The 26,640-nt window shown below is 45.1% G+C and overlaps 3 protein-coding genes across 10 annotated transcripts; 1 reads left to right on the top strand and 2 right to left on the bottom strand.

Moving 5' to 3' along the window:
* Positions 1-8: 8 nt before the first annotated feature.
* Positions 9-13,834, bottom strand: tmem131 (transmembrane protein 131). 4 transcript variants are annotated; one of them, XM_049722689.1, is made up of 41 exons: positions 13,497-13,834; positions 11,185-11,246; positions 10,976-11,013; positions 9,717-9,806; positions 9,083-9,151; positions 8,543-8,663; positions 8,343-8,459; positions 8,142-8,264; positions 7,967-8,047; positions 7,567-7,717; positions 7,436-7,492; positions 7,306-7,367; positions 7,111-7,219; positions 6,878-6,986; positions 6,661-6,814; positions 6,346-6,516; positions 6,134-6,244; positions 5,893-6,027; positions 5,725-5,829; positions 5,573-5,659; positions 5,338-5,490; positions 5,145-5,220; positions 4,953-5,067; positions 4,696-4,834; positions 4,507-4,616; positions 4,276-4,348; positions 4,051-4,202; positions 3,833-3,975; positions 3,559-3,745; positions 3,300-3,485; positions 3,077-3,232; positions 2,586-3,013; positions 2,305-2,489; positions 2,107-2,237; positions 1,889-2,007; positions 1,680-1,820; positions 1,325-1,591; positions 1,179-1,260; positions 996-1,096; positions 746-897; positions 9-671 (listed from the first exon to the last, which is right to left on the bottom strand). In XM_049722689.1, exons 1-41 carry the CDS (start codon positions 13,627-13,629, stop codon positions 411-413), a joined length of 5,442 nt encoding a protein of 1,813 aa, XP_049578646.1. In that variant the 5' UTR covers positions 13,630-13,834; the 3' UTR covers positions 9-410. The 4 variants fall into 4 exon arrangements, with proteins under 4 accessions (XP_049578646.1, XP_068508256.1, XP_068508255.1 ...); XM_068652155.1 differs by lacking the exon at positions 13,497-13,834 and adding an exon at positions 11,688-11,724; XM_068652154.1 differs by lacking the exon at positions 7,967-8,047.
* Positions 13,835-16,212: 2,378 nt separating this feature from the next.
* On the top strand, positions 16,213-22,062 carry LOC125970547 (cyclic nucleotide-gated channel cone photoreceptor subunit alpha-like). Of its 4 annotated transcripts, none has more exons than XM_049722926.2 (9): positions 16,214-16,430; positions 18,660-18,784; positions 18,927-18,998; positions 19,143-19,274; positions 19,351-19,410; positions 19,836-19,997; positions 20,096-20,197; positions 20,267-20,373; positions 20,447-22,062. In XM_049722926.2, the coding sequence occupies exons 1-9, from the start codon at positions 16,419-16,421 to the stop codon at positions 21,841-21,843; spliced, it is 2,169 nt and encodes a 722-aa protein (XP_049578883.1). In that variant the 5' UTR covers positions 16,214-16,418; the 3' UTR covers positions 21,844-22,062. The 4 variants fall into 4 exon arrangements, with proteins under 4 accessions (XP_049578901.1, XP_049578892.1, XP_049578883.1 ...); XM_049722925.2 differs by having other exon boundaries at positions 19,098-19,274; XM_049722944.2 differs by lacking the exons at positions 19,351-19,410; positions 19,836-19,997 and having other exon boundaries at positions 16,213-16,430.
* On the bottom strand, positions 21,877-26,620 carry il12rb2 (interleukin 12 receptor, beta 2a). 2 transcript variants are annotated; one of them, XM_049722905.2, is made up of 16 exons: positions 26,000-26,620; positions 25,808-25,936; positions 25,447-25,707; positions 25,260-25,383; positions 25,003-25,175; positions 24,792-24,934; positions 24,579-24,726; positions 24,430-24,503; positions 23,905-24,115; positions 23,571-23,744; positions 23,365-23,466; positions 23,119-23,265; positions 22,910-23,041; positions 22,737-22,839; positions 22,580-22,667; positions 21,877-22,508 (listed from the first exon to the last, which is right to left on the bottom strand). In XM_049722905.2, the coding sequence occupies exons 2-16, from the start codon at positions 25,875-25,877 to the stop codon at positions 22,149-22,151; spliced, it is 2,310 nt and encodes a 769-aa protein (XP_049578862.1). In that variant the 5' UTR covers positions 25,878-25,936; positions 26,000-26,620; the 3' UTR covers positions 21,877-22,148. The 2 variants fall into 2 exon arrangements, with proteins under 2 accessions (XP_049578862.1, XP_049578870.1); XM_049722913.2 differs by having other exon boundaries at positions 24,579-24,723; positions 26,000-26,614.
* Between the last annotated feature and the right edge of the window lie 20 nt (positions 26,621-26,640).

The following is a 26,640-nucleotide window of genomic DNA, read 5'->3' as shown; positions in this document are numbered from 1 at the left end:
AAAGAAAATTGTGCTGAAATCCTTTATTGGAATTTGGTGACAAATAGAGGCCTGGTATAATTCAAACTGAAGTACTTTTTGGACTTTTAAAACGGGGGGAAAACATTTCTTGAAATATCCAATTGTAGTCAAGGTTGCTGTCAAATTCGTGCGCTTGACTGAAAGTCCGTTTAAACCAATTGTCATAAAACTCTGAAAAATGTTAAACTTTTTTTAATACTGAAATTCAGTACCAGCCCGTCACGTCTCATTTTAGAGGAGCTGCGCCTCTTAAAAGAAATAAAAGTGTCAGCCCCCGTGAATAAAAAGCAGTGGGAAATCCAACACAAAAAGGAAGGTGAATGATTTAAATCCTTCCCGTCACATTTGAGAAAAATTTCGGATCGGCCGGCCGCCTTTAAGTGCCGTTTTTAATTGTTGTCCTCCGAGGAACTGGGCCAGGGCTCGGAGCTGCGCCGGCTGAGCGTGGGCCGCCACATGCTCCATGGGTTGTACGTGCGGCTTATGTCGGCCGGGGGGGGCGGCGGCGAGGGCTCCAGGGGGTCAGTCATGGTGGGCGGATTGGCGGCGGGGGAGTAAGGGTGCAGCGACGACTCGGTGCTCGCCGACCAAATGGAGTTGCCGAAGGTGGCGCTGGCGGACCACGGGTTGTGGCTGCTCCCCAGGAGTGACTGAGATGCAAACACCCCAAAAGAAAAAAATAATTTACTTACTGCGAGACATCAGCGGACAAGAAGCGTCTTACTGAGGTGGGCACGGTGGGCGAGCTGGAGCTGCTGGGCCAGGAGTGCAGGGGGTCCGGGCTGGGTATGTCCCAGATGGACGACGGCACCGTGGTGAAGTCGATCCAACCCAGTTGAGGCTCCGATGGCTTCTGGAGGCCCATTCCGCTGAAAACTAAAACAAAGTTTTCTTTAAAAAAAAAAAACTTTCCTGAAAACCCTTAACTCTAAAAAATTCTTATTACTCATTAATTTTCTCAGCAATATATTTACCTCCTGTCAGGTTAAAGGAGTTGTTAGGCCCAAAAGCAGAGAAGGAGTTGGTGGAATTGAAGTTCGGACTGCTGGCTGTGTCGATGGGCCACAACCCTGAGCTGCATCACATAAGAAAAAAAAAAATACAACTTACATTTTTGGATTTTTCTGTAACATGATACTTATTACTGTTTTGAGTACCTGTCTGAACTGTCACTTTCCCCTGACATCGTGTGTGCCAGACTCCTTGAATGGCCTTCGAGCCTGCCCGGTCCAGAACCACCTGAAGCCACAGAAGAACTTTCAACTCCCTGTGGCGCACGCTTAAAGCCATCCCATACTCTTACCTGGACTCTTGTCGTAACCACCGGCAACAGCGGCAAAGGTGGGGGTTCCGTTTTTGCCGGGGAGCGGCGTGGTGCAGGAAGCTTTGCTTCCTGGAGCTTTATTGTGGTTCACGTCGCTGTTGCTGTTGAGGACGCTGCTGTAACTGCCGCGCGTCAGCAGACTGGGGGAGATGGGCGGAGGTGAGCAAGGTCTCGCCGTGGACGATCGCTTGAGGAAGGGGTCCGCGTTTAACGTCTGCAAGGAGATCTGCTGCAGGCTGTCTGCTTCTACGCATTCAACGAGACGTAGAGCGCCGCTCGTTTAAACGTCTCTAAGAACATCCAAAAAAGTTGAGCGCTCCGAAGAGGTACTTACGGACGCTGTTTTTGCAGATTGGGATGTCCCACTCAGGGGCTGCAAATTCCTTCTCGCCCTCGGAGCCGCTGCTGTGCCCGAGCTCCGAGTTGGACAGCAGTTTGACCAGCTGAGATCGACCGTCCTCCTGCTTGGGTTCAACTGTGGAGGGGGGGCAAACGAGTTGAAGATGATGACATAAGACGAGATCATAGTCTGAGAGGACTCACGTTGAGGACTTTGTGGCGGTTTTGTCTTAGGGGGACTGCTGACGGGTTGGGGCGGTTTGGACGTGGAGGATTTGCGCTGTTTGTTCTCCTGCGGCGGCACGTACGGCAACTCCAGGGAACTGCCGATACAAGTTGTTTTTATGACCTTTGATTCCCTCCAATGTGTTTCTCGGTCTCTTCCGAGCAGTTAACAGTACGTCCAGCGATACAACACCGACCTGGCTTTTTCAACTGGGACCTCCTTTTTTGAAGCTCCATGCTTCTTGGGTTTCTGTTTGACGAGGAAACTTGTACCTTCTTTTTCTTCTTTTGGCTGACTGCCTGTCCTTCCTTTCTTTTTCAGTGGTTCCTGGTGAGAAAGCGTTTCATTGATACCATTGTGCAAGCTCAAAATGTGCTAAGGAGACTTTTTTAACCTCTTTGACACTGGTCTCCATGTCTGGGTTTGATGTTTCCGTGGTGGTGGAGGAGCTGTCGTCGTTGTCGGCCAAGTTGTCCTTTAACTCATCGCCCGGCGTTTTGACTGTTGATTTCTTCACTTTCTCTTCTTTCTTTCGCTGCACTTTTGTTTTGCCCCGGAGTTTCCCTTTAGATTCCAATGCTGGAAAAACAAAAGCACCCGATTACAAAATTGCAACCAGACTCTGATTTTAATGTCATAATATTCCAACTAAAAAAACACCACAAAACAAAGCACCTTTGTTGAGAAGTGACTGAGAACTCTGGTCCTGTAGCGTTTCAACGAGAGACTCTGGGCGCTGGCGATCTGTGTCCATGGTGTTGACCAGATTGGCGTATTCCGTGTCAAAGGTGGCGGTGCTCCTTTGCGGCGGCGACGCCGACACGGCTAAACTTGGCTCTGGTTTGGGGCTGCGAGCTTTGCGGTTGGCCAGCTGACAGTCGGAAGATGGGGAAGCTCCTTCCTGGACTGAGGTTCCGCTCCCCCCTTTGGGTAGATGCGCGGATGAAGAGGCTGGCATCGACGTAGACGGGCGGCCCAAGCTAATCCTGGACCGCTTGTCTTGGACGTCGGAGTCTGACGACGTCCGGCTGTTGCTGTGTCGGCCTCCGCGCGTCGCTCCGTTGGTGGACGCGTATAACCCCCTGGAGTTCTGAGATGTGTGACTAAAACATGGAAGTGGTCGCACATTACAAGTTCTTAATCCACATTTTTCCTTTATCACTCACTTTGAATCACTGTGCAGCTGCACGATGTCCCTGAGATTAAAGGGCCTCCCCGTCTCCAAGGTACAGCTGGGCTCGACGGCTACGTGCCTCTTGAAGGGCTCCCAGATGCTCTGCGCCTCCAGGTAGGCCGTGCCGATCACCAAGAGAAACATTGAACTGCGGGACGATTATGAAGAATGAATGACGCGAGGAGATTTTTCCACAGTGCGCGTGCTGACATCACCTCATGACGATGGCCACGACGACGCAGAGCTCCATCTCCCAGGAGGGCCTGGGTAGGGTCTCGGCGCACGTCGCCAGCATGTGGTATGGCAGCGAGGCGTTCATTACAAAAATGAACTCCGAGCCGCTGCACGTGACCAGCTTGAGCTCGCGGATAACCCGCGACGCCGTGAAGTCTGGTGTAAATCTAGCAGGAGGAGGACAACATCAGATAGATACATTTTAGATCTTTTGCAACTTACGAGTGGTGCACCACTCACAATATGATGAGGTCTTCCCACGCGTTGGGTTGAAGTATTAACTCTTGACAGTTGACGATTTTAAATCCGAATCCTTGGCAGGCTTCCCCGTTGACCTCCATCGAGCGGATGGTGATGGGGAGCAGACCCGTGTTCTCCACGCGGAATGTTTTCTTAAGCGTGAAGCTTGGATCCCTTGTTCTTTTCTCTGAAATCAAACAAGAGTCCCAGTTAGCGGGGGATTTCGAGGTGAGTGGTAATTCGGTACTTTTTTGCACAACTTGCTAGTACTCACTGTCTGTGCAATCTCTCAGTATCGCTTCCGTCATCTTGAACCTCAACGAGCCGCCGTGGCCTGGAGGCTTCCCTGCGACTTTGAGGCTTTCGGTGGCGCCGTGGCCGTGCAGGACAATGGTGTCTATTACAGTCAGATTATTCCTGAAAAACCAGACAGGAGAGATTAGAAACACAATCAGGTCGAGAGATTCGTGTTTTGCAAGATGAGACCTTTACCTGACTATGAGCAAGGAGGAGACGCTGTGATTGCGGACTGGCGTGAATCTTATGTTCAACGACTTCTCCTCCCCGGGCATCAGGACCAGGTTGTACACGAAAGGTCGACTGGAACCCTCGGCAAACCCGTTGACGCTCTTTACTGCAGTCGTCTGGCAAGCGGACAGAAACTTGAGTTGAGACAAAACAGGGTCAAGGTGTGAGCTTATCTTCACAGGCACTCACTTGGTTTCTTTGCACTTGGAACTCCATCGTGTTTGTGTCAATGTTGATGTTGGACAGATTTTCTCGTTGCCATCTGAAAAACACGGACGAGGAGTATGACGCAAAGCAAGCTGCAGTGGACACGTCAACCAGAATGAAAACTTTTAATCAAAAACATGATCCTGGGTATCAGATGAGTGCCACCCAGTGGTAGCGGAGGAAAACCGTAAAAGGTTGCGAGTGACTTCCCACCTGTCTGCTAACTTTCCGGAAAAGATGGAGGGGTTGGGCAGTAGCGCCAGCGGGAGAATCTGAACGTAAACGGGAACGTCGGCTGGATTCTGCAGCTTTACCTCTCTTTCCTGAAGACGCGCGAGCAGCGGAAGAAGACATTTAAAACGACCTCAAGATATTTTCTGAAAGCGTTTGCAGGGCACGTACAGTTGAGCTGTTTGTGTTTGTCAGCGGAAACGTTATGTGCCGCGACGAGTTGATCAGCGAGGGCCAAGTCAGCTGGGCTGTAATTTTAGCCTGGACATTTTTCTGGAGATCCGTGTTGACTTCAAACATGGCTTCAACTCTTCATTTGGTGAGAGAATGGAGGGAAAAAAAAAAATGCATTCCGTAAGTGTTCTGTAAATAGTTCTGTCCACCCGCAGAGCCACTAATTTGCAAGACAAAAAAGTTAAATGGCTCACATGTGGCCCGAGCGCTCTTTCAACTCGTTCCATCGTCTGAGAAGTTTCTGGTGGAGATCCACATCGGCGTCCCAAATGTCCTCCTGCAGTGCCATCCCGTGAGGTTTTGACTCAGCTGTCAATCCAGAGGTTACGTCATTATTATTTTTTTGAGGAGTCCCGCTGTGAGCGCTGTGATGTCACAACACTTACTTTTAAATACAAAAGGCAGCCCCACGTAGCAGTGATCGCCACACTCTAAACTGGCATCAAAATAAATATTTGCGACCTGACAAGAGGCATGCGAGATCTGTTAGGTTGGACAATATTTTTTTAAAGATGGAAGTAGCAAACGAACGGGCAAATAAAAACAAATACAGCGACTCAAAGAGCGATAACGCCTAACCTTGGATTTGCGCCTGGGCTCGAGCTCGTCCTTGTTGCTGCGCAGGCGCTTGTAATAAAAGCGAATATCTTCGGTCAGCGAGCGAATCTGCTCTAGCTTCACTTTTTGTGAGAACGAGCTCCGGATACTGAAAATCTGGTGTACGATTTTGCCCTACGACAGAAAAATAAAAACATTTGAGTTATCCCAGAAAATAAATGAAAGCTTCATCAAATTTAAAAGTCGTTTTACTTACTGGAAACGACTGAGGCAGGACAAGGTGACTGGGGTAGCTGGTTAACTCCCCCACGGCGATAAGAGCTTTCACAGGAATGGTTAATATCTGAGGGGACAAATGACGGGTTAAGCGTGAGCAGGTTGAGTTGAGGTGGCAAGATGGCGCTTTACCTCATAATCTGTGGTGATGTGGATGGCCCCGTCATACGCGCCTTCCAGCGACTTGGCCACCAGTGTCACGCGGAAGGCGGCGTAAAAGCCAGACGCTATTATGACCTAAAGAGCCAAAAACATTAGACATCAACAGGCAAATTTGTGTATTTTAAATTAAGTCTTTACCGTTTCGTAATGCGACGCCGTCACGTTCTGCAAGTCCTTCAGACGACTGGACGCCAACGTTGCGTTTCCCTTCTCGGCCTTGAGCAGCTCCACTGAGAGGCTGTCGCCCGTCACCTGCCAGGAACGTATCTCCAACTGAGGGGGGTTCAGAATCACTGTTTATATTTGATTGAACAACCCTTGACGTGAATACAAATATTCCATCAGTCGCACGGTGAATAAAATTGGTTCGAGCTTTCACCTCTATAGGGTTACTGTTGACCGCCACGAATATGATGCTGCTGGTGTCTGTGGCGCTGCGAACACCAAAGTCCAGTATGTTCTTCTTCAAGCTGGGCGGCAGCACATGAGGCTGGTGGGGGGCAGAAAACAAATATCACTTTTGATTAGCACTTTATTAGCCACACGAGGCTCCATTTTTAATAATCCAGGAATAATATGTGAGACGTGTACCTCCAGAAAGCCCGTGTAGGCCCTGATAGGTAGGTGAAACTTTGACGCGTTGGTGATGAGCAGCATGTTGCTGTCGATGTGAATGGATGGCCGAACCGGTTGGAACAATAATGAGAAGATGTAGCGCGACTCGTGTGAAGGGACCAGGATGGGTGCGCTGAAGTTTTGTATCTAGAAGTGAAAGTTGGGGGTGAAGTCAGTTAGTTAGTCAGATGTGGGTCAAGTCGACTCATTGATTAGTTAAAAAATAAATATTGAACTTGCTCTGTGTCAATATGACCCAGACACATAATTGCTCTTTTGTTGGGGACTCACGCTGAACATGGTTTTGGCTTCTTCGGGCAGCGTCACGTTATGTATCCGGATGGCAGAGTTGAAGGCGTTTGTGAGGAATATAGGCCGGTCAACCGGGTCCACGGGGCTGTCGCGAATGTGGAACAACGTGGCTGTGTGGTCGAAGCCCAGGTAGCTGAAGAGAAGAACAGAAACTAAGTCGACGGCACACACGGCACACGGCCAAAGTAAACCTTACCCTTCCAAAACGTCGGCCTGGTAGGGAATTTCTAACTTGGCGTAGCTCTTCTCCTTGGCTTTCACGGTGATTTTCCCAAAGAGCTGATACGGTCGCCTGGCCTTGGAGGCTGCCGTGGGCAAGGAGAAAAAAAACAAGCAAGGGGAAACGTTCTTTATTTGTTGAGTCAATATTTTGTACAAAAGTATTTGTTCAGTAAAACGTATACTTGGCATATGCAGAGAAAAACTTACCGTCAAAGGTAATAATTGCTACTTTGGTGTATCTGCTCTCGCCCGCTCTGAGAGTGACAGCTTTAAAGTCTATCGTGATGGCGTCGTTGGGCGGCGTTGTGCGGATGCTCTGTGCGACAAGACACGTGGTCAGTCAAGCATCTTCACGTACACGTGCGTTCCAAAGGTAAATTAAAAAAAAAAAAGGCAACCCACTGTGATGGGAACGTCTTTTGATCCCGAATTTAATAGGTACAACGCCATCAGTTTTGGCCGATCTGAGGAAAAAAAAAAAAGGTGGCGTGAATGGATGGGGGAAAAAAATAAAAATATCACGAACATGTACCTTGTGAGCGCAACGTGCCAAAGTGGAGCATCTCTGTGGAGGCGTAAATACCAGGCGCTGCACACAAAGTCAAACATGGAGGTTCTCAAGATCGGTGCATGTGCGAAAAATAAAAATAAAAGACAGCGCACCTGATGTGACCTCCACCTCTACAGGCAGGACGATAAATTTATCTTCATTGGGTGCGTTGGTTTTTATTCGAATGAAAGCCGTGTGGTTGTCCTCGTCTCGGGACGAGAAGCTGGCTCTCATCACGCCCTTGGTCTCAAAGGGCGGGATCTCCTGAGGGGGGGGGGGAGCACAGCGTGGTGATTATGCGTAAAAAAAAAACATTCTCACAAAAAGCTCACCATCTCCACAGGTTTTGTGACTTTCAATTGGAGCGTAGCAACAGAGCAGACCGATTCCAAGCAAGCCTTTTTGAAGGTTAGTTGGCATCAAAACCGTTTCGCTACCCAAACACGCTCTACCGTTAGCCGTCGCTACAACCACTTAAAAAAATACCAACCACAAAACGTGCAAATGACGCACCCATAATTTCCCCGTGCCTCCCTGTTGGCCTGTGGGAAGTTCGAGATGGAGATCCCCTCCACTGGAATACATCTCAACCACCTCCAGGTGGCCGCGCACACAGCAAGCAAACACATTTTAATAAACGTGGAATTGATATCTAAATTTAAAAATTAAAAATCTCAAGTTTGGTTACCTGGAGTGGCTCACTGTAGGGATTGTGGATGTTTATTAGCGGCGAGAAGCTGCTGTTTACTGGGACTCGAGCCCCAATGAAGGGGCGGAGCCTGTACGGGTTTGGAATGCCCACTCCAAAAACCTTCAGAGTTGGGGGGGGGGGGGGAATCAGCAAAGTCAAATCAAAGACTCGCAACTTTCCGTGTACATTTTTGGTTACCTGGTATGTAAACGTTCCGTGATGTGACGTATTAATAAATAAAGTGTTTTCTACATTCCCGACGACTCGCGCGAGGAACACGACATCAAATGACGTGTTGCCTCCAGGCGGGATTATCTGTGGCGGAAGCGGAAAAGAAAGACGCTACATTGTTTGAAGCAACATAGTAATTAAAAAAAAGTAACAAAAAATGTACTCACCCTGTTCTGGAAAAAGGAGGCGTGAAAATGCGCCGTCGTCGCTGATATTGATATCAAACTAATTTCTTCTGGGCTAGGATTATGTAAATAAACTTTTTCCATTTTTGGCATCCCCACAGGCCTGCCAATGTTAGAAAAACAAAGATTAGACTGAGCAAATTAAACACGGATACATTGTTGCCAGTCAGTGAAAAACAAAATGTCTCATTTTGTTTCCCATCAGATAGTTTTGCTTCAACGTAATTTAGAGTTGAGAAACGGGTGCGGCATGTCATTGAAGTCATTTAAGGTCATCTTATTTCCCGGCTGTCTGAACTTCATGTATTGGAATCCATCTTTAATTGCTGTTTATTAAAACAAAAGGGACAGGTCTGGCCAACGTGCCAACTGACCTCATTTGCATGACTCGGTGACATGCTGTCAAACAACGAAGGGCGTGCCAATGCCGAGCAAAGGTGAAGCCAGGCCAAGTTTTCTACTGATTGTCCCCGAGCCGACCGGCGATTGTGACCGTGAATGCGACGGGAGTGGAAAACTCACTGTTTGTGAAAGTCCAACATTGGAGGTTCAAAGCGTATGGGTCGGCAGCTGCCTCTGTGCGGGGCTGTGCTGTTTTGGGGAACAGAGAGATGTGACGGGAGCGGGGAAAAGATTGGGGGAGAACAGCAAGCCATTCATATCAATGAAAAAAAAAAACGTACGGGGCCTTCGTCGCACGGGAAATAAAAGTCACGCCGACTTTTCTAAACACTGCCGCCCTAATCAACGGATACGGCTTACCTGTCGTCGAGGACGCGGGTACAATAACTCGCCTAGCCTGTTGGGCGACAGTTCTCTTGATGCACAATGCCATCATAGGCACCAATATGGGATCAATGGAGGTGTGGCACATTCCATTGCATTGTCGCTTCATTTTTATTATTTTTTATTTTTTTTAACAACAGGCTGCTAAAACAACAAGCTGTACGGCCATTTTGGCTAATCAAAGAAGGGGGATAGTCATGATAGAGTCGTTAGACTTCATCCAAAAGGAGAAACTGAGGCGTAACAATGTAGCGAGGATTAGACAAGTGTAGCGATTTCAAAGTCAACTTTCCAGTACACTTGCGCCTCTCAACTTTTTTTGCGCTAGATGTTCTGGAAGATGGCCATTTAGATTTTGGTAGACACCAACCTCATTTTCGGTGGACAAGCCTGGCAGCCCCGCCTCCAAAGATTGGGAGTAGGTTTCAGACATGGCTCCGGGGGGTTCCGGCAGGCGGCCCTAAAGTACCAGGACATTGGTTGTCTGTCTTTTGCCTAATCCTAGCTCGTGAAACCGGCAAAGCATAAAAAAATCACTCGCGCTTAAAGGCCGAGCAAGGAAAGATGCGTCTGAATCATTTTAATTAGGTAGCCTGATTTAAAATGTCAAATCATTCTTCAATGGAAACCAGCAGCTTCGCACTCCTGCCAAGACAATCAAACTCGGATCGGTTTCATTTACTCGCAGCAGACAATGACTGGGGCGGCGTTCTCCATTGACGGCGCTCCCGAGGGATGGGATGGCGTTCCACCTCCGGAGGCGCACGCACGCAAAAACACATTGGCAGTGCGCGGAGACAAGTGTGTGTGATCTCAATCGGGTTCTGACGTGACAAAGTGCCACCACGGTGCCGCCGAGTAATCGGAGAAGCCAGGGCTCAAAGGAGGGGCGATGGAGTTGAGGAAGGGGGAGCATTTCAGGAGGACTATGATCTGCAGGTTAACTGGGTTACTAGAATGCAGCTCAAGGGAGGGGCACAGGCCTCTGGCAAGGTTAAATGGGTTTGTTGCGACTGAGCCTTGGAACATAATTTTGTGGTTGCTTTTGTGCCCTTTGAGCTTGCACCTTGCCTAGCTTCCGTTCGAGCAGACAATAAAAAAAATTAAAAAGACCACAATCCTTTGCTTCCATCCACATCTGCTCATTCTCTCCATAGACTATTTGCAAAACGCTTCAGGTCAACAGCCATGAAAACACTTGAATAGCGCCTTAGCAATGCTGTTCCGGATGTGACTCAATGAATCAGTGAAAGAAAATTCAACTTGTCCTTCAACCCATATTCCGTCGAAATATGTTGTAAATTCTTAAGTTGGGCTGGCGACAAGACAAGCAGCCCACACAGACAACAATCTTCCTAGTGGAGGGCACGCCCCGCAGCATAGCAGATAATGATTAACAAGCACCTCGGTGTGAGAGATCTTTTCTTTCCCTTCAAGGAGAGAGAGAGAGAAAAAAAAAAACCTTTTCCTCTCCCACACTGAGAAGAAGATAACCCATAACGGATCAGAACACTGTGTACAGTCAAGTCTCCTTGCTCGTGCCCACGAGACTAAACACACAGTGTCGCGTCAAATCGCTACTTTACAAAGTTCCAAATATGTTATGTGGCGGCGCACATTTATACGTACCTTTGTTGATATAAATCATAATCGATGTCGGAGTCGGCCTGCAAAAAGACGGGTGCAAGTCAGTAAAATGACATCAGCGGAGATCTCAACTTTATGGGCAGCACGGTGGACTAGTGGTGAGCATGTCTGCCTCGCAGTCTTAATGCAGCTTTTGATCCTTTCTCAACTTAATTAGCAATCAATTCATGGTGCATTATGTGACGGCTTACCGGTAAAGCTTCTCCATCACCGAAATTTAGAACTTCAAGTACTGTGTCACACTGAATGAACGCTGTGGGGAAGAAGAAAAAAAAATGGCACATCAGCATCGCAGATGAACATGACAAAATATCTTCCAAGAACATTTTTGTTTCCTACAAAATATCTTCCAAGAACATTTTTGTTTCCTGTCTAATATCTGTGCGAGACATTTTTTGTAATACTGTGTATTCTTATTGTTCCCCTTTTCTTCCTCCCCTTTGCTGCAATATTTATTATTCTTTCGTTCCTGTTACGTTATGATTGTGACTAAGGATAAAAAAAACGCTCACACGGCGAGGGAATTTTCATTCTGTCCTTAATTTGGGTTCGTTTTGCTCAACTTGACAGAGAACATCGGTTTGTTATTTGGCATAAATCCCTGCAAGTGTTTGACTTAACAAATAGTTTCGTCAATAGTTGCAATTCGAAAACAACATTATGAACCATTTAGATAAGCGTTGCGCACAATTACCTTGACAGACAGCGCCGACGTTTGATGCCGGGGTTATTTCTAAGTGAAGCGTAGATAAACGCCATGCCGTTCGGGATTTACGAGGCTTTTCGCCCGCATCACCCGACACCCGTCGAAATGAGATCGCGTGTTGGCGTTTTCGTCCCAACAAAAGCAGATCGTGGTTATTATCGTCGGAGGCAAACGCTGACACACAACGGATATATCGAATCAACACGTGAAGGCGAGAGCGCGAACTGTCAATTAAAGCGGCTTAACGCGGCTGAAAATAATCCCCTCTGTGCAAACATATCACAGCTCCATTAGCTTATGAGAAACAGATACCTCACGCTTATTTGAGCTTGTGCCGCAGACAATGTGTTTCAGCACATTTTGACTTACGCAAGACCTTTCTTTAAAAAAAAAAATGTTGCTTATTGTCAGTGGCATTGCGCAAGTCAAAAAAGGGTCAGTACCTTGCAGTACAAGACAATTGGGGCTCGATATAACAGCCACAAGTTACAGAATTGGAAATTAAGTTTGTCATTTTGCCCAAAAAATTGAGTTCTAGTAGTGTCCCACCAATTTATTTAAGGACGATCCCGATTTCGATATTTGGCAGGATAAAATTACAATCGACCAATCAGTTTAAAATATATACACGATAAATTCAATAACTTATTTTTGGTACTAGAATTAGAAGCAAAATATTTGACAGATTTACATTGTTCATCTTTACAACTGAGAAAAATCTGTTTCACCTTTAATTACGCCGTTATTCAATTCTAAATTCAACAAAATCTCAGGAAGAATACAACTTAAGCCACACAAATCTCTGGTGTTTGATATGTCATAACTTTTGCAAACTTGAACATAAGTCAAACATAGTTCTACTTAAGTTGTACAATTCAAAAGCGGACCAACATTTTGAGAAATGAAAGTTTGTGGCGTCAAACTTGTACAGAAAACAAATAGTGGACCTTCTTGAATTTAATGACCCTAAAATTGTATTCCAAAATTGGTGGAAAACACATCTCAACTTAGTAAGACTTGTAATTTTTGATTACCAAAGTTACCTACAGAAAAATTTGAATCTTAAATACTGTAATTTTATGCAATACAACCAAAACTTTCATTTCAAAGGAGGCGTCTGTGACACGTCACACGTCGTGTAAACTAAAGTCAGTCAAAACAAAAACATTTTCTTGGCTTTGCTAAAACACGACACGTTTTGTACACGCTCGTCTTTGTGGTTCTAAAATAAAATTACTATGAAGAGAAAGCATCTAAGTGTACTCCAGCCTTTCACAAAGTGAAACTGACGTTTTTCTTTACTCTTTAAGTCACATCACAACGTCAGTGTCTTTTTGTGAAGTTTGCTGGTAAACAAAAGTTGCAGCAAAGTAGCGGCGGGGGGCTCGCCCTGACAGGGGGCAGCTGTCCACTGGTTGTGGATCACCATGACCTGCCAAAAGTCCAGACACCCGATACGGGGAGCAGATATGACGACACGGCTGTCATTTCTGCCTTCACTTCTCTAGCACAGTATCCAAGCCGGGCCACGTTTACAAACTTTAACCCGGGCCACCTGACTTACCCTGGAGGTAGCATCGCGATGCTAACCAGCTCAGCTATTAAATGCCACAAGCGTGTCGTCGCGTCACGTCAACCAACATTGAAAACAGGTTGCTGACGTCATTACGCTAAACGGAAAAGTCAGCATTGATTGAACTCCTTGCCTTAATAATGATTTTTAAAAACGTCCACGGAAGTTACGCTAGCTCACTTGAGCTTCGCAACCCCGCCGCCCCCCCTTTTTTTGATACAAACCTTGTCTATTCGCCCGTGCCATGTGGATAAAAGCAATAAATAATATCCTCAAGAGTCCCAGATACGGCAGCGTTCTCCTGTACGAAAAATGGCGAGAAGTCCAGCGGGCTCGCTCGTTCTGGCCCACCGCCATGCCTCCCAGTAGCCGAGACAGCTCTACGTTCTTCTCTTTTTTCACTTCAGCTGGGACAACCGTGCGAGAGTGAGGACCTGCCCGTGGAAAGTTCCCCGGACTCTGTCAATCATAGCCGTCGTCGCGGTGTGTGCTGCTAAGCGTACAGTTGTGGACGTACATTAGCCTCTCCTCTCTGGCTACAGGGCTTTCTTCTTCTATTGCAGGGGTGACGTTTCAAAGGTGCAAACGAAACGTTCACTGTGACGTGGACTTGCGGGTGCTGCCCCCTGCAGCTTTGGAGTGGCTCAAGGGCACGCGTGGGACAAACGTATAGTTGAATTATGTAAAACGAATTATATAAAACTATTTCTTTTATCAATGAAAAGATTCATTGTTTACACTATTTAAAAGAAATTTAAAAAACTGTTATTTATTAAAAGAAATAAAAGCAACTTGTTTTATCTATTATCAGTACAATCAGGTAACAATTTCTTGTTTAAACAAAAATATTTAAACGTGAACGTAATTCTTAAGGATTCATACTTTTAATTCAAAAATTCCTCAAAGAAATCTGTAAAAAAATATTATTATTATTATAAATTATTATTATTATAAATTATATTATTGTTTTAGTAAAATCACATTCCTTGATGTCATTTGCCTGTGCAGGCATGTCAAGTGAATTTGCCAAATTCTGGAAAAGTAGTCATCAAAACAAAATCTTTTTTCACACTTTTTTAGGACGGGGGGGCAAAAGTCAAACACCATCGCATAAAGCAGCAATAACCTAAGTGGTGGTTTCATGTTGCACTGTTTTGCTATGCAATATCTATAGCAACAAAAACCCCAAACCACTAAACTGACCTATAATAAGTGTCTTGACATGAGAACATGCTCTAAAAATGTCCAAAACAAGTCAGGAAAATATATATTTTCTCAACACATTGCGGGAGAAGAGGATTTCATGCCTGCACAATATCTGACGTACTTCTAAGACAACAGATTCGGAAGGGCAGTGAATCATTGTTGTTAATGATAAACGGAAAATGAAACTACAATCGTGGTTAAATATTTACACTCAATTGATAACACTTAGACAAACCTTGTTCAATGAATCTCATTGATGCACTCTCGTATTTGCCATCATAGAATTAAAAAAAAAAAAACTCAATGGGGTCATCTGGTTATTGTCTATTTGGGAAGAAGGTTTATTTACACTAAACCAACTTTATTGACCACCGTAATGACTAATAGTACATACCAGTGAAATAAAAAGCACACTAAAGATAACCACTAATCATCACCACTTTGATAAGCAGATGCAAAGGTTATTTCCACAACAAAAACAAAGACTTCATACATGGAAGCACTTTTAGAGCACGCTATTGTTTCCTCAATCATGATTCAAAGTGTTTGATTTATATCATCACTGCCATTCTCCGGCCTTGCCCACGCTTTAATTTCTACGTTGAAGTAGCCTGATTACGCACCATTGACTGGCTGGATGAATCTTGACTTTTGTCAGCAGTGATTGGAATGACTCACAGTCATTATTAGGACTGCTTTGGCGTCCATGTTGATGGCCCTTCTGCCAATCAGGAGCATTTGACATGATGATTGAAAATAAAATGTGATACAACCTCCTCTCTATACATTTTTTTATGCCTATTGTCAAACAGTTGATGAATGAAACAAAAAGGAACCGAGGGGCTGTAATTGCACCGGGCACAGGGAGGATCTGGGGGAGGGGGGGGTGCGCCGTTGCTGCCGCAACACATTGAGAAAGCAGTCATGAGCACGTGGTATGATGAGTAAAGAGGCTTTGAATGGATCTCCATGCACCTGGAGGCAGGCCTAAAACTAATGAGGTTTGGAGAGGGTGGTTGAGGGTACAGGGGAGAGGCCAATCGGTCGCCATAATAGTTAAAATGAGATTAGCCACGCTGCTTCATCAATACAATGACTCCTCCATGTCTGTGGGTTTTTTTTGTGATGTATTTCGAAGGTACTGAAACTGAATTTTCCATAGTCGTGTTTGTTTCCGTAATAGAGTGAATGGAACAATATGTACAAAAAGTTTAATTTCATAGTTGGACGATATGTTGGCATAAAAACTGAGAATATTGAACGGAAAAGTTGACCAAGCGAGTATCAGGGGGCTTTAAATGGCTGAAATAGATTCTCCACACTAAAGCAGGATTAGAGGCCGGCCTCTGTTTATTGCCAAGGGATTCTTTTTTAACCTCACGGGGGTGATGAGTGAGCTGGGCGGGACACTGATATGCTAATGAGTTGCTCGTTATGATAGTAATTGTTCGACTGGGCCAAATGGACCAGAGATGTTCAAATATAAAATCAAAATATTACACAAAATGGTTCTTGTAGCCATATTATGACAATAGGTTGTCAACGTAAATAAAGTTTTAAAATTCCAAGGACAAAAAAACTCAAAATCTTTTTACGAGAAGGAAAATTGAGTCATAATGAGAGACTAAATTGACTGATTATATTGTGTTTTTACTGGGGGTCTAAATCATCTCATAGCCTGGACGGATGACTCCTCCCTCTTTCCTGATCTGATCTGCCAGCTGAACCTCTCCTCTTCATCCTCATCCTCACAGCCCGCTCGTCTGGCTGTCCAGGCGGCGTGCACGTTTTTAGATCTCGTAGACGGAGGAGCGAGCCATGGGGAATTATTTATTGGTCTAAAATTTGGCGTACACGTGAGGGGAAGACGGTGGTTCGAGGAAGGATGGATGCGGACGGTGGTGGTCTCATTGGGGTCTCTTCTAATGTAGCGGACTTACATGTATGATCAGGTAGGTGCCACATTCAACAAACAAACAAAAATGGATACATTTATTTAGTTATTTATTTATTTATTTATTTATTTTGTTATTTATTTATTTATTTGTCTATTTATTTATTCATTTAATTATTCATTTATTTATTTGTTTATTTATTATTTTTATTTATTTATTCATTCATTTATTTATTTTTGTTTATTTGTTTTTATGATTATTTGTTCATTTATTTATCAAAATAATTTATACAAATATCTTTATAATATTATCTTTTTTTTTACATAAATAATAATTTGTTTACTGGAATAGAGTGTGTCTATTAGCAAAGCTACCCTCATTTTACAGTCTCAATTAAATTTAATCAGTACAATAGAATACAATACAATAAAATAATTAAACTCCCATTGTATAATACACTATACATCATGAAAATCAAAACAGAGCTAAATCTTCTCATATCATTTCAGACGGGATATTGGGTTGTCCCTGCCCGGGGTGAGGTTGTCCCGATAAATAGAAAGCCTCAAGCCTCTTAGCGGGTCTTTACACTACAGTGCTGCTAATCTCCCACAAACCAAATAAGAGCATTATTATATTACCAGATCATTCTGTCAACACAATGCTAACAGTAACTATGAATTTATAAGTTTCAGTCCTTAGTTACATTCAGTGGTAGGTCGTGTCATACTCAAATCATAACAAGTAGAAATACAAACTATACCAATAATTGTTTTGTAAACACTTTTTTAATTTTCCCCTACATTTGAACACAAATACCAGTACAGATTAAGTCGATTTAATCCACCGACATTAGCTCATTTAAAACTGGCAGATTTTTTAAAATGTATTTAATTATTGCCAATTTTGTGCCAGCAAAGCACTTTTATAATTGGACAAAAATGAAGCTACACCCTTCACTGTACTGTAAACAAAATACGCCAATAAAAATAAATTTTTAATTTTGACTTGTGTACCTTTCACAGTTTGTACTTATTTATTCTTAGTACCAAAGTTGAATGAGTACGATGAGTTCTATTTGAGTACAAAGTGTGAGTACTCTAGGCATCATGTTCCAATGGCAGGTTTCTTTCGTATTTAAAAAAATGAGATCAAGGTAAATACATTTCAAAACATTGGCCATGATTATTATATAACATTATGTGCTAACTGCAGCCATGTCATCATTGTAAATGAAAAGCTGTTCTCAAAATAAACAACATTGACTGCTATTTTGAATTGTTCATAATTAATTTAACACAGTGTTGATATTCACTGTACATAGTCAAATTGAATCTATTTACTGAAATTAAATTCACACAAAATAATCAATACATCTCCAGCACGTCTGTTGTTATGTCTGATGATGTAATGCTAGCCAAGTTTACCATTAGCCGCGGTGGCTAAAGGTAAACTGTCAGTTTCGTTTAATGTAGTGAGGCCGGAGGGGGTGTACTGTGCTTTTTAACTCCCTGGCATTAGCGCTAAGCTACACGTGCCTACATGTGCTACAACCACTGACATTAGCAAGCGAGTTTAAATCTTTGCTAAGATGACAGCGACAAAACAAAGCAGATGTTGACTACTTCACAGCAGCAAGAGAAAAACCCAATTAATAGTGATATTTAACTCATGTTTAAATGTACTTTTGTGTTAACCATGACTAACTATATCTTGCTATTTATCTGAGTTATTATGATATGACCATTATCGTGCTAACTTCACTAGCGATTTCCCCAAAGATCGCAACCGCTAGCTAGCAAAGCTTTTTTAAAAGAAATGGTCCAGACTGAGCCTTCTCAAAGGTGAAGAATGAAGTCCTTAACTATGTGTTTCCAAAGCGCTCTGCCTAATGGACTTAGCCGGGCTATATATTCACACAGCCATGCTGCCAGCAGGTCCAACGCAGACCTGTAAGAGGCAGTTATTTTAAAATCAGGGCTGACCGTACACACATAGCGAGCACGATCATCCTGTTTAGCGGTAAAGACATAAAGAGGGGGTATTTTTAGAGGTCGTATGTATATACACAGACGCAGTGGAAAAGTGTCTGTCGGGTTCGTATACGTTGGAAGCAAACACAATTGAAGCTGTGAGAAGAAAGGAACAGGCCCTGGAATGCAATTCTTTGAATGTCGCAGGAATGTTTAGAAAAACAAAAACAATCTGCTCTGGTTTTCTATTGTATCTCAATAGACTGAAACTTTTTTCCAAAACTTCTATCCAAAAAGTTTTGTTTCTTCTCAGGCCAGTAAGGCCCGACACGTCACCATGGCAAAAGTCAACAGCGAAATCTCCTCCCTGACCAGACGTCCCTTGTCCAGTCACACATCTGATGAGGAGCTGGCCGTCATTGAAAATGGAGACAGCAGGTTCGTTTGAAGGTTTAAGAAGGTCTGAAGGCCCCTCTAAAGGTTTCTTGAACACTTGCAGACTACTATTTATGATCTGTGAAAGTGAAAAACATTTGATGTTTGACTTTGTGGCTCAAGTTCTGTGGACGTTGTCTTCCAGTAACAATTCCGAGAGGGCACTATCTTCAAAATCCAACAGGACACTTTTTACTGGTACAGGCGCAATGGCCAGGTAAACTTCAATCTTATATGATCTGACCACTCCTTCCCTCAGTAGCCTAGATGGGTGTCACGTCGTCGTTGTCTCTGTTCTCTCTCTGACCATGTCTAGGCTCTCTTACTTCTTCTACATGCTGCGCAACTGGGCCTTCAACAGGATGAACCCTGAAGTACCGCAAAGGCACGACTCCTTCCTGGAGCGTTTCCGAGGCCCTGATCTCAAAGAAGTGTCTGGCTGCAAAAGCGACGGCCAGTCCTTAGACCGCAACGGCACAATGCACCGGAAGAAGTGAGTAGAAGTAATTTGAATAACGGCGATCATCAAATAAGGGGGCTTGACTACCCTACGTTGTTTGTTTCCAAAGTCTTGGCAATAAGTGGCCGCTAGCTACTTACAACATGAATAACTGCAACAACACAGATGAGTAAGTTTATAGACTTGGTAGAAAGCTAGCCTACCTTGGTAGCGACATCCCTTCCATTCCTTACACCCAACCAAAGGTACAGTTCCAAGAAGAATCTCTGTTTGGATTTGTGATGGATCTGCTTTAAGGCTAGGAGTCCTACCAAACCTAACAAGATAGTTCCAGACCTGCACCAGACTTGCTCCTTTTGGTGTTGTCCGGAATTCTTTCAGTAGTCCTTCTAGACCTAGTCAACCCCTCAATCCCTGATTCACAGTTAGAGTTTGTGACCAATAGCATAAAGGAAGACAAGAATAAAAAAGAAACTGCCAGGATATTTCTAGACCTCCCTCCCTCACCTCCTGGTGTAGTCTGGTATCCCTTTGTTAGTCCCTTATAGACATTTGTGATGAAGAGAATTCAAAGCCCAAGATTGTATCCTTTAGCAAAAAGGAAGACAAGAAAGAGGAGATTAAAAAAGACCAGGATGACAAAAAGGATGAGAAGAAGGATGAGAAAAAGGATGAGAAGAAGGATGAGAAAAAAGATGAGAAGAAGGATGAGAAAAAAGATGATAAGAAAGACGACAAGAAGAAAGAGGAGCCCCCGTAAGTATTGTCCAATACGTCGGGGTCACTGAATTGCGGAAACATTGATCTGATTCCTGGATTCTTCGACAATAAAATATGTTTTTTTTTTATTTCAGGAAGGAGATCTGGATTATGGACCCGGCTACAGACATGTACTACAAATGGCTGACAGTCATCGCTGGTCCAGTCTTCTACAACCTGATAATGATTGTCACCAGGTATTCTTCTTGGCTTAACATTTGACGTGAAACTGAAAAGTCTTCAAATGTTTTCATCTGTTCCACCAGAGCCTGTTTCAACGAACTGCAGGACCGGTTTACAAAACTTTGGATCTTCTTAGACTACACCGCAGACTTCATCTACTTCACAGACACGTTTGTCCGGTCAAGAACAGGTCAGTTCCTTGGCCAGGTCTTCACCTGGTAGCCAATCAGAACCATCGTTTATTTACTCGTGCCATTCCTCAGGCTACCTGGAACAAGGTCTGCTGGTGAAGGACGCTGCGAAGCTGCGAGCCAAATACAGGACGACGTCGCAGTTCAAGTACGACATGATTTCCATGATCCCCACCGATCTGCTCTTCTTAAAATTCGGATTCAACAACCCAGAGTTCCGATTCAACCGCCTCTGCAAGATTTCCAGGCTTTTTGAGTTCTTTGAGAGGACTGAAACCAGAACCAGCTTCCCCAACATGTTTCGTATTAGCAACCTCGTGCTCTATATCCTGGTCATCATCCATTGGAACGCCTGCATGTTCTTCGCTATCTCCAAGACGATTGGTTTCGGCACAGACACTTGGGTATACCCCAACATCAGTCACCCGGAACATGGCCGCCTGGCCAGGAAGTATATCTACTCCCTCTACTGGTCCACCCTGACCCTCACCACCATCGGCGAGACGCCCGCGCCGGTGAGAGACGTGGAATACCTCTTTGTCATCGCTGATTTCCTCACCGGTGTGCTGATCTTCGCCAGTATCGTCGGAAACGTCGGTGCCATGATCTCCAACATGAACGCCTCCCGCGCTGAGTTCCAGGCCAAGATCGACTCCATCAAGCAGTACATGCAGTTCCGTAAGGTTACCAAAGAGCTGGAGGCCCGGGTGATCAAGTGGTTCGACTACCTGTGGACGGAGAAAAAGACTTGCGATGAGAAGGAAGTTCTGAAGAACCTGCCGGACAAGCTCAAGGCTGAAATCGCTATCAACGTCCATCTTGACACACTGAAGAAGGTGCGCATCTTCCAGGACTGCGAGGCGGGACTCCTTATCGAGTTGGTGCTCAAGCTGGAGCCTCAAGTCTTCAGTCCGGGGGACTACATCTGCAAGAAAGGTGATATTGGTCGGGAGATGTACATCATCAAGGAGGGCAAGCTGGCGGTGGTGGCCGACGACGGCGTCACGCAGTTTGTGGTCCTCAGCGATGGTGCATACTTTGGGGAAATCAGCATCCTGGGCATCAAGGGCAGTAAGGCCGGGAACAGGAGAACGGCCAACATCCGAAGCGTGGGTTACTCTGACCTGTTCGCCCTCTCCAAGGACAACTTGATGGAGGCGCTCACCGAGTACCCAGATGCCAAGAAAGCCCTGGAAGAGAAGGGCAAGGCTATCTTGATGAAGGACAACCTGATTGACGAGGCTGTGGCTAATGCCGGGGCAGACCCCAAGGACCTGGAGGAGAAGCTGAGCAGGCTTCAGGAGAACCTGGAAGCCATGCAGACCAAGTTTGCGAAACTCCTGGCTGAATTCACCTCCAGCCAGACACGCATGAAGCAACGGGTCACCCAAATGGAGGCCCAGGTGAAGGCGGTCAAACCTGAGGACCTCTCAGAAGTGGTGGCCGATAAGGATAAGAAGGTTCAGTGAGAAAGAACTTTTACAAGGAGTGAAGGACTGAAAGTTGTACTTGATTTGATCTATTTATACATTTTAATCACGCATACATCTTTTTGACAGCTATTCTCTCCACAGAACAGGTCGAACAAAGTTTGATATTGTACATAATGTATCAAATATTACGTTAAGATGTCTCACTGTGTTTGTCTACATGGTCATTTTGTAGATAAAATAAAATATCACAACATATTTTTTGCACCATTTTTTGGCTAGTTTTCAGAAATTTGGTAGGCGGACCCACAAAAAAGTCTCAAAAAGTCAAGTCAGGTTTGTGATCAGCAGTTCTCAGAGAGGCTCCAGTCAATCCTGACTAAATCCAGGGTCAACTTTCCAACGGTCGGCAGCTCCTCCTCCGTTTTATATAGTCCATCTTCTTCTTCCTCCGAAAACTGTGCCTCCTGTTCAGTCTCGGTATTGAGCGAGGTCTGAGTCTGCTCCGAGCCATCCGACTTGTGGGAGTAACTCTTGATGTATGTGGGGAAGGGCTCCCCGGGTGTGGAAGGGCTGGTCGGTAAGGAGTCCAGCTCCTCTATGTTATGATTGGACAGTTCTTCTGGATCTTTGACGATGACGACGATTGGCTCCTCCTCCTCCTCCGTCGGAACGGTCTGACTTTGCTGAGCGTGGATTTTACCCTGAACCATAACCAACGAAGGCAACTTTTTAATTAAATCAGGTTATTAAGGTCTTCTTTAAAAGTCATCACCTTCCCCTGGTCGTATTCTTTTGCCCATTTGCTGTTTGCAGGATCTGGCACCACTTGAAGCATGAAGCACTGGAAAAGTAGCCACGCCCTACAAAGAGAACACCATCGGGTCAAGGAAGGCAAACAAACTTCTGGACTACTGCGGGATGTTATGAACCTCTTCTTCACGGCTCCGATTTGACACAAGCACAGCAGCAGCGGCACCGGCACGGACAACAGCAAGCACAAAACCAAGAGGAACACCCGGACCCCCTCGACAGCTGTGAACCACATTTCCGTTAAGTCTTTAGAGCTTTTGTGAGCATCAAACTCGAGTAGACATGTGCTCACCTTGGATGTTGATTTGGATTTTTAGAGAAGCCGGACCTTCTCCCTGAGAAGTCCAAGCGGTCATCCACAGGTTGTGGGGACCCACCGGCAGGTCCTCCAACACAAACGTCCGCTTGGTGGGTTGAACAAAGTCTTGTACGAAAAAAAAAAACAGCAATGGCAGTTACAGTCGATGGCATCAACTCCATGGAGATATATTTGGTTGTTACATTGCTGCACATGTCCACGGCTGTCTTCTAGGTAGATGGTGTACTGAGTGATGCACCCGCTACGTTGAGCCCTTGGAAGCTCCGCCCACGTCAAAGTCACTCGAGTGGCATCTGCTTCCCATTTAACCGACGGGCCGACTTTAGGTACTGCAAAAGAGGCGATTGAAATTATCTGGAACGATTCAAATGGCTAAAGACTTCAATTTGGCACATGGCCTCAGAGGAGGATTCATCTCGAATGGTCACCTGATTGGCTGGTGTTGATGAGTCTAAACGTTCTCCAGGTCATTGAGCCGTCAGTGTAGAGAACGTAAACGGCCCCTTCGTAACACTCGGATGCATTCAAACCTGTCCATGAAAAAAAAACGTGAGCAAAAACAATTTGCAAACACATTGAGAGAGTGAGCGAGAACATCGAGAAGAACTTCTGAAGCAGGACGTCATTTCAAGACCTGTGATGACCGCATGATGATCTTCTCCTGCCAGTCTGAGCCATTGCAGCTCATGCATCTTCAACCCTTCTAGGTACCACTCCACCACGTAGGACGCTGCTATTTCTGGTTGTCTCCACCAGAGGGTGGCACCGCGCTCATGTGCTTTCACTTCAACATCCAAATGAGCTGATGCTAAATGGAAAAACCAAAGTGTGTTTGGGGAATTTTCTTTTTGAAAATGCTAATAAATTACTGGTAAAAATATTGGTGTGATTTTCAAAAAAAGATTTTTGTAAAACTGAATGGTTTAAATTGTAAACAATAATAATAATTAAAAAAAAAAGTTAAATACCTTTGGCACGATAGGCGAGGATTTTGGCCGGCGGGGACATTCCTTTGGAGTTGAGGGCGCTCACCGTCACGTGACACTCGGCACAAAACTTTACGGAAGTGTTGGTGGCATTTGCACTGAGGTTGGACGTGAACACCAGTACAGACTGGGAGTCGTGTACCGACACCGAGTAGGCCAGAATCTTCCCCCTGGCATGGCTCACGGTCATTGGCTAGAAAGTCAAAAAACATGACAGTGGAAAGAGCAACAACTAAAGTTTTAGCTAACGCTAAACTCAAATGCTAAAGAAACCATTGCAGCATTTCACGTCTTTCACTCGATCATTTCTCTTAAACTTCTCATTTCCAGTGAAGTGAAAGCGTCAGCTCGCCTTCGCTTTGTTTGAATATGACGATGCAAAGTGTGTGAACGTGCGTGTCTACGTCTGCTGTGCGAGTCGTGGTCAAAATTGACCTTTAAATGTCAAAGTGAAACAGAAAGTGACGCTCAGGAGATGATACGACACACTCATATTTGAATGTTTACCTTCCAGTAGAGCCTGATGGAGTCGAAGTCGAAAGGATGTCGAGTGTACCACACGTCCAGCTCCTTGGCAGGTGCTACCAGACCACAAACCACGTTTGCTTTGAGAGAAAGCCTTGATTTGACAATTTTAGCGTAGAATTATTTCAGACCTTCCTCCTGAGTCCAACTGGAGGTGACATTGCTCCAGCTACTCCACAATCCTGTTTTGAATTTGGTCCTGGCTCTAAACTGGTACCACTGGTAGGGCTCCAGAGATGAGATGGAGAAGAACTGATCCAAAGCCACGGGCATGTTCTGCTTTAGCAACGGTTAGCATGTTAGCATTTCTGATTGGAAATATTGTGAGGAACAAAGACTCGTACTGAATTTGGATCGGTAGTCCACAGTCCCGTTTCCGTAGCGTACTGGACCTCCAGGTGTTGGGTCTTCACGGGTTGCCGAATCCTAATGGTGCAGCCCCTAGAGGAGCACCGGTGTACTCCGAGGACCGGAGCGGCAGGGGTCACTGTTCATAAGAACACAACTTAAACATGCACCACAAGAGTCACACAAAGACAAAAACGCTAAAGGTACCGATGTTGCTGAGGGTGTAGTTGGCGGGGAGCGACATGGCCGACCCCAGTGCATTGTGGGTGGTGACTTGCACCGAGATGAACCGGACTTCATCGGGCAGGGCAAATCTAGCCGATGGGGGGTCAGATCCTTTGATTTTGATTGGACGCCAAGACTTTGAATCACTGCTCACCCTGCACACACACAATTTTGTAAACTTTTTGAATTCTTAAAGGTCATGCACTCACTTGCTCTGCCCCCCCCCCCCTCTTACTAACCACAGTTCTGAAGTGTCTCTCAGGTGTGTTTCACAGCCTTTTTCCCAGGAACAAAACATCTCACCCATCTGCTCGCTCAGCACTGTGTAGTTGCAGCAAATGTTCCGTGGTGTCTCTGGTGGGTCTGCAAAAAAAAAAAGTTTTTTTTTTTTTGGGAGATGACAACCAGCTCCAGGTCCTCACTCACAACCAGCCGAGATGTCAAGTCCGCAGGGGTCGAGGTCCAGGCACGTGCACAAGCAACTGAAGGTCTGGTCCTTGGTGATGTTCTCCACTTGGATGTAAGTGGTACTGTGGTTGACCACCGTGTGGCGCTGCAGGCTGGGCGGGTGCCCGCTGTACATGGAGCGGCCACACCCGCAGCGAAACGTGCAGTACACCTTCAGGCTGGAACCGCGTTGGACCACCGGTCTAGCGCTGGACCAGATCACGCAAGAAGACGACTCACCTGAGAAAAATTGGACAATAACTGAAGGTTGCCTTCCACACCTTCTTTTTGACCTTCCTTTCAGACCATACTTGTTTCTTTCAATAACTTTGTGGCTCACCTGTGCCTAATCGCAGCAGCACAAGCGACACGGCGAAGAGCCAGGACCATATCGTGGGAATTGCCGCCATGCGTCATCAGGAACCGACAATGTGAGTCACATGTTCATATCAAAGACCACCACCACCACCTTTCACAAAAAAAACACAAAACGTTTGAAATACGAGTCAGAAAAACCACAAAATGTACTTACCAAAAGTCTGAAGAAGAGATCCTCCATCTTTATCTTCGTGCTACTTTCTTATCATCCTCCATGAGATCAGCGTGGTGATGTGTCATGTTTTTAGTTTTTCTTTATTCTCATGCGAGTCAAAGTCGCACTTGATGGGAGGAAGTTCAGTGCGGTGGCGTGCCGCACAATGGAACCACGACAATACACACAAACGCCGTCCGTCCGTCAACCTTATCTGTGCTGTCTGATCATACCCAGTTGTGTTTTAGAGTTGAGCTACACTGATGTTGTCCTCAGCACGATTTCCGAGCATCCTCCTCTCAGGCATCACGACCGATAACGAGATGCATTGTGGGACTTTCCCCTCAATTCCCACAAAGCATCTCCCTTTTTTACCAGTAATGTTTTACTTTGGGGTAGGTGTGTGTGTGTGTGTGTGTGTGTGTAGTAGTGGTAGGGTGGTATTGAGGAAGTGAGACAGCCCTCAGGAAGTTGCAAAAAAAAGTGTTAAGTTAAACTACACATTACTACCAAGCTTGGACAAGATGTTATGCTAATTGTACAAAATTTTAAAATATATAATTAAAAAAGAACTCAATTTAGAAGGCCATATTGAGTCCATCCTCTTGATAAATTGAAAATTGTAAAAAAAAAATACTAAA

This window comes from Syngnathus scovelli, chromosome 10 (assembly GCF_024217435.2).
Source record: "Syngnathus scovelli strain Florida chromosome 10, RoL_Ssco_1.2, whole genome shotgun sequence".
In the NCBI taxonomy this organism is placed as follows: domain Eukaryota; kingdom Metazoa; phylum Chordata; class Actinopteri; order Syngnathiformes; family Syngnathidae; genus Syngnathus; species Syngnathus scovelli.
Note: the sequence above shows the minus strand (reverse complement) of the source record. Positions and strands in the feature narration are given on the sequence as shown.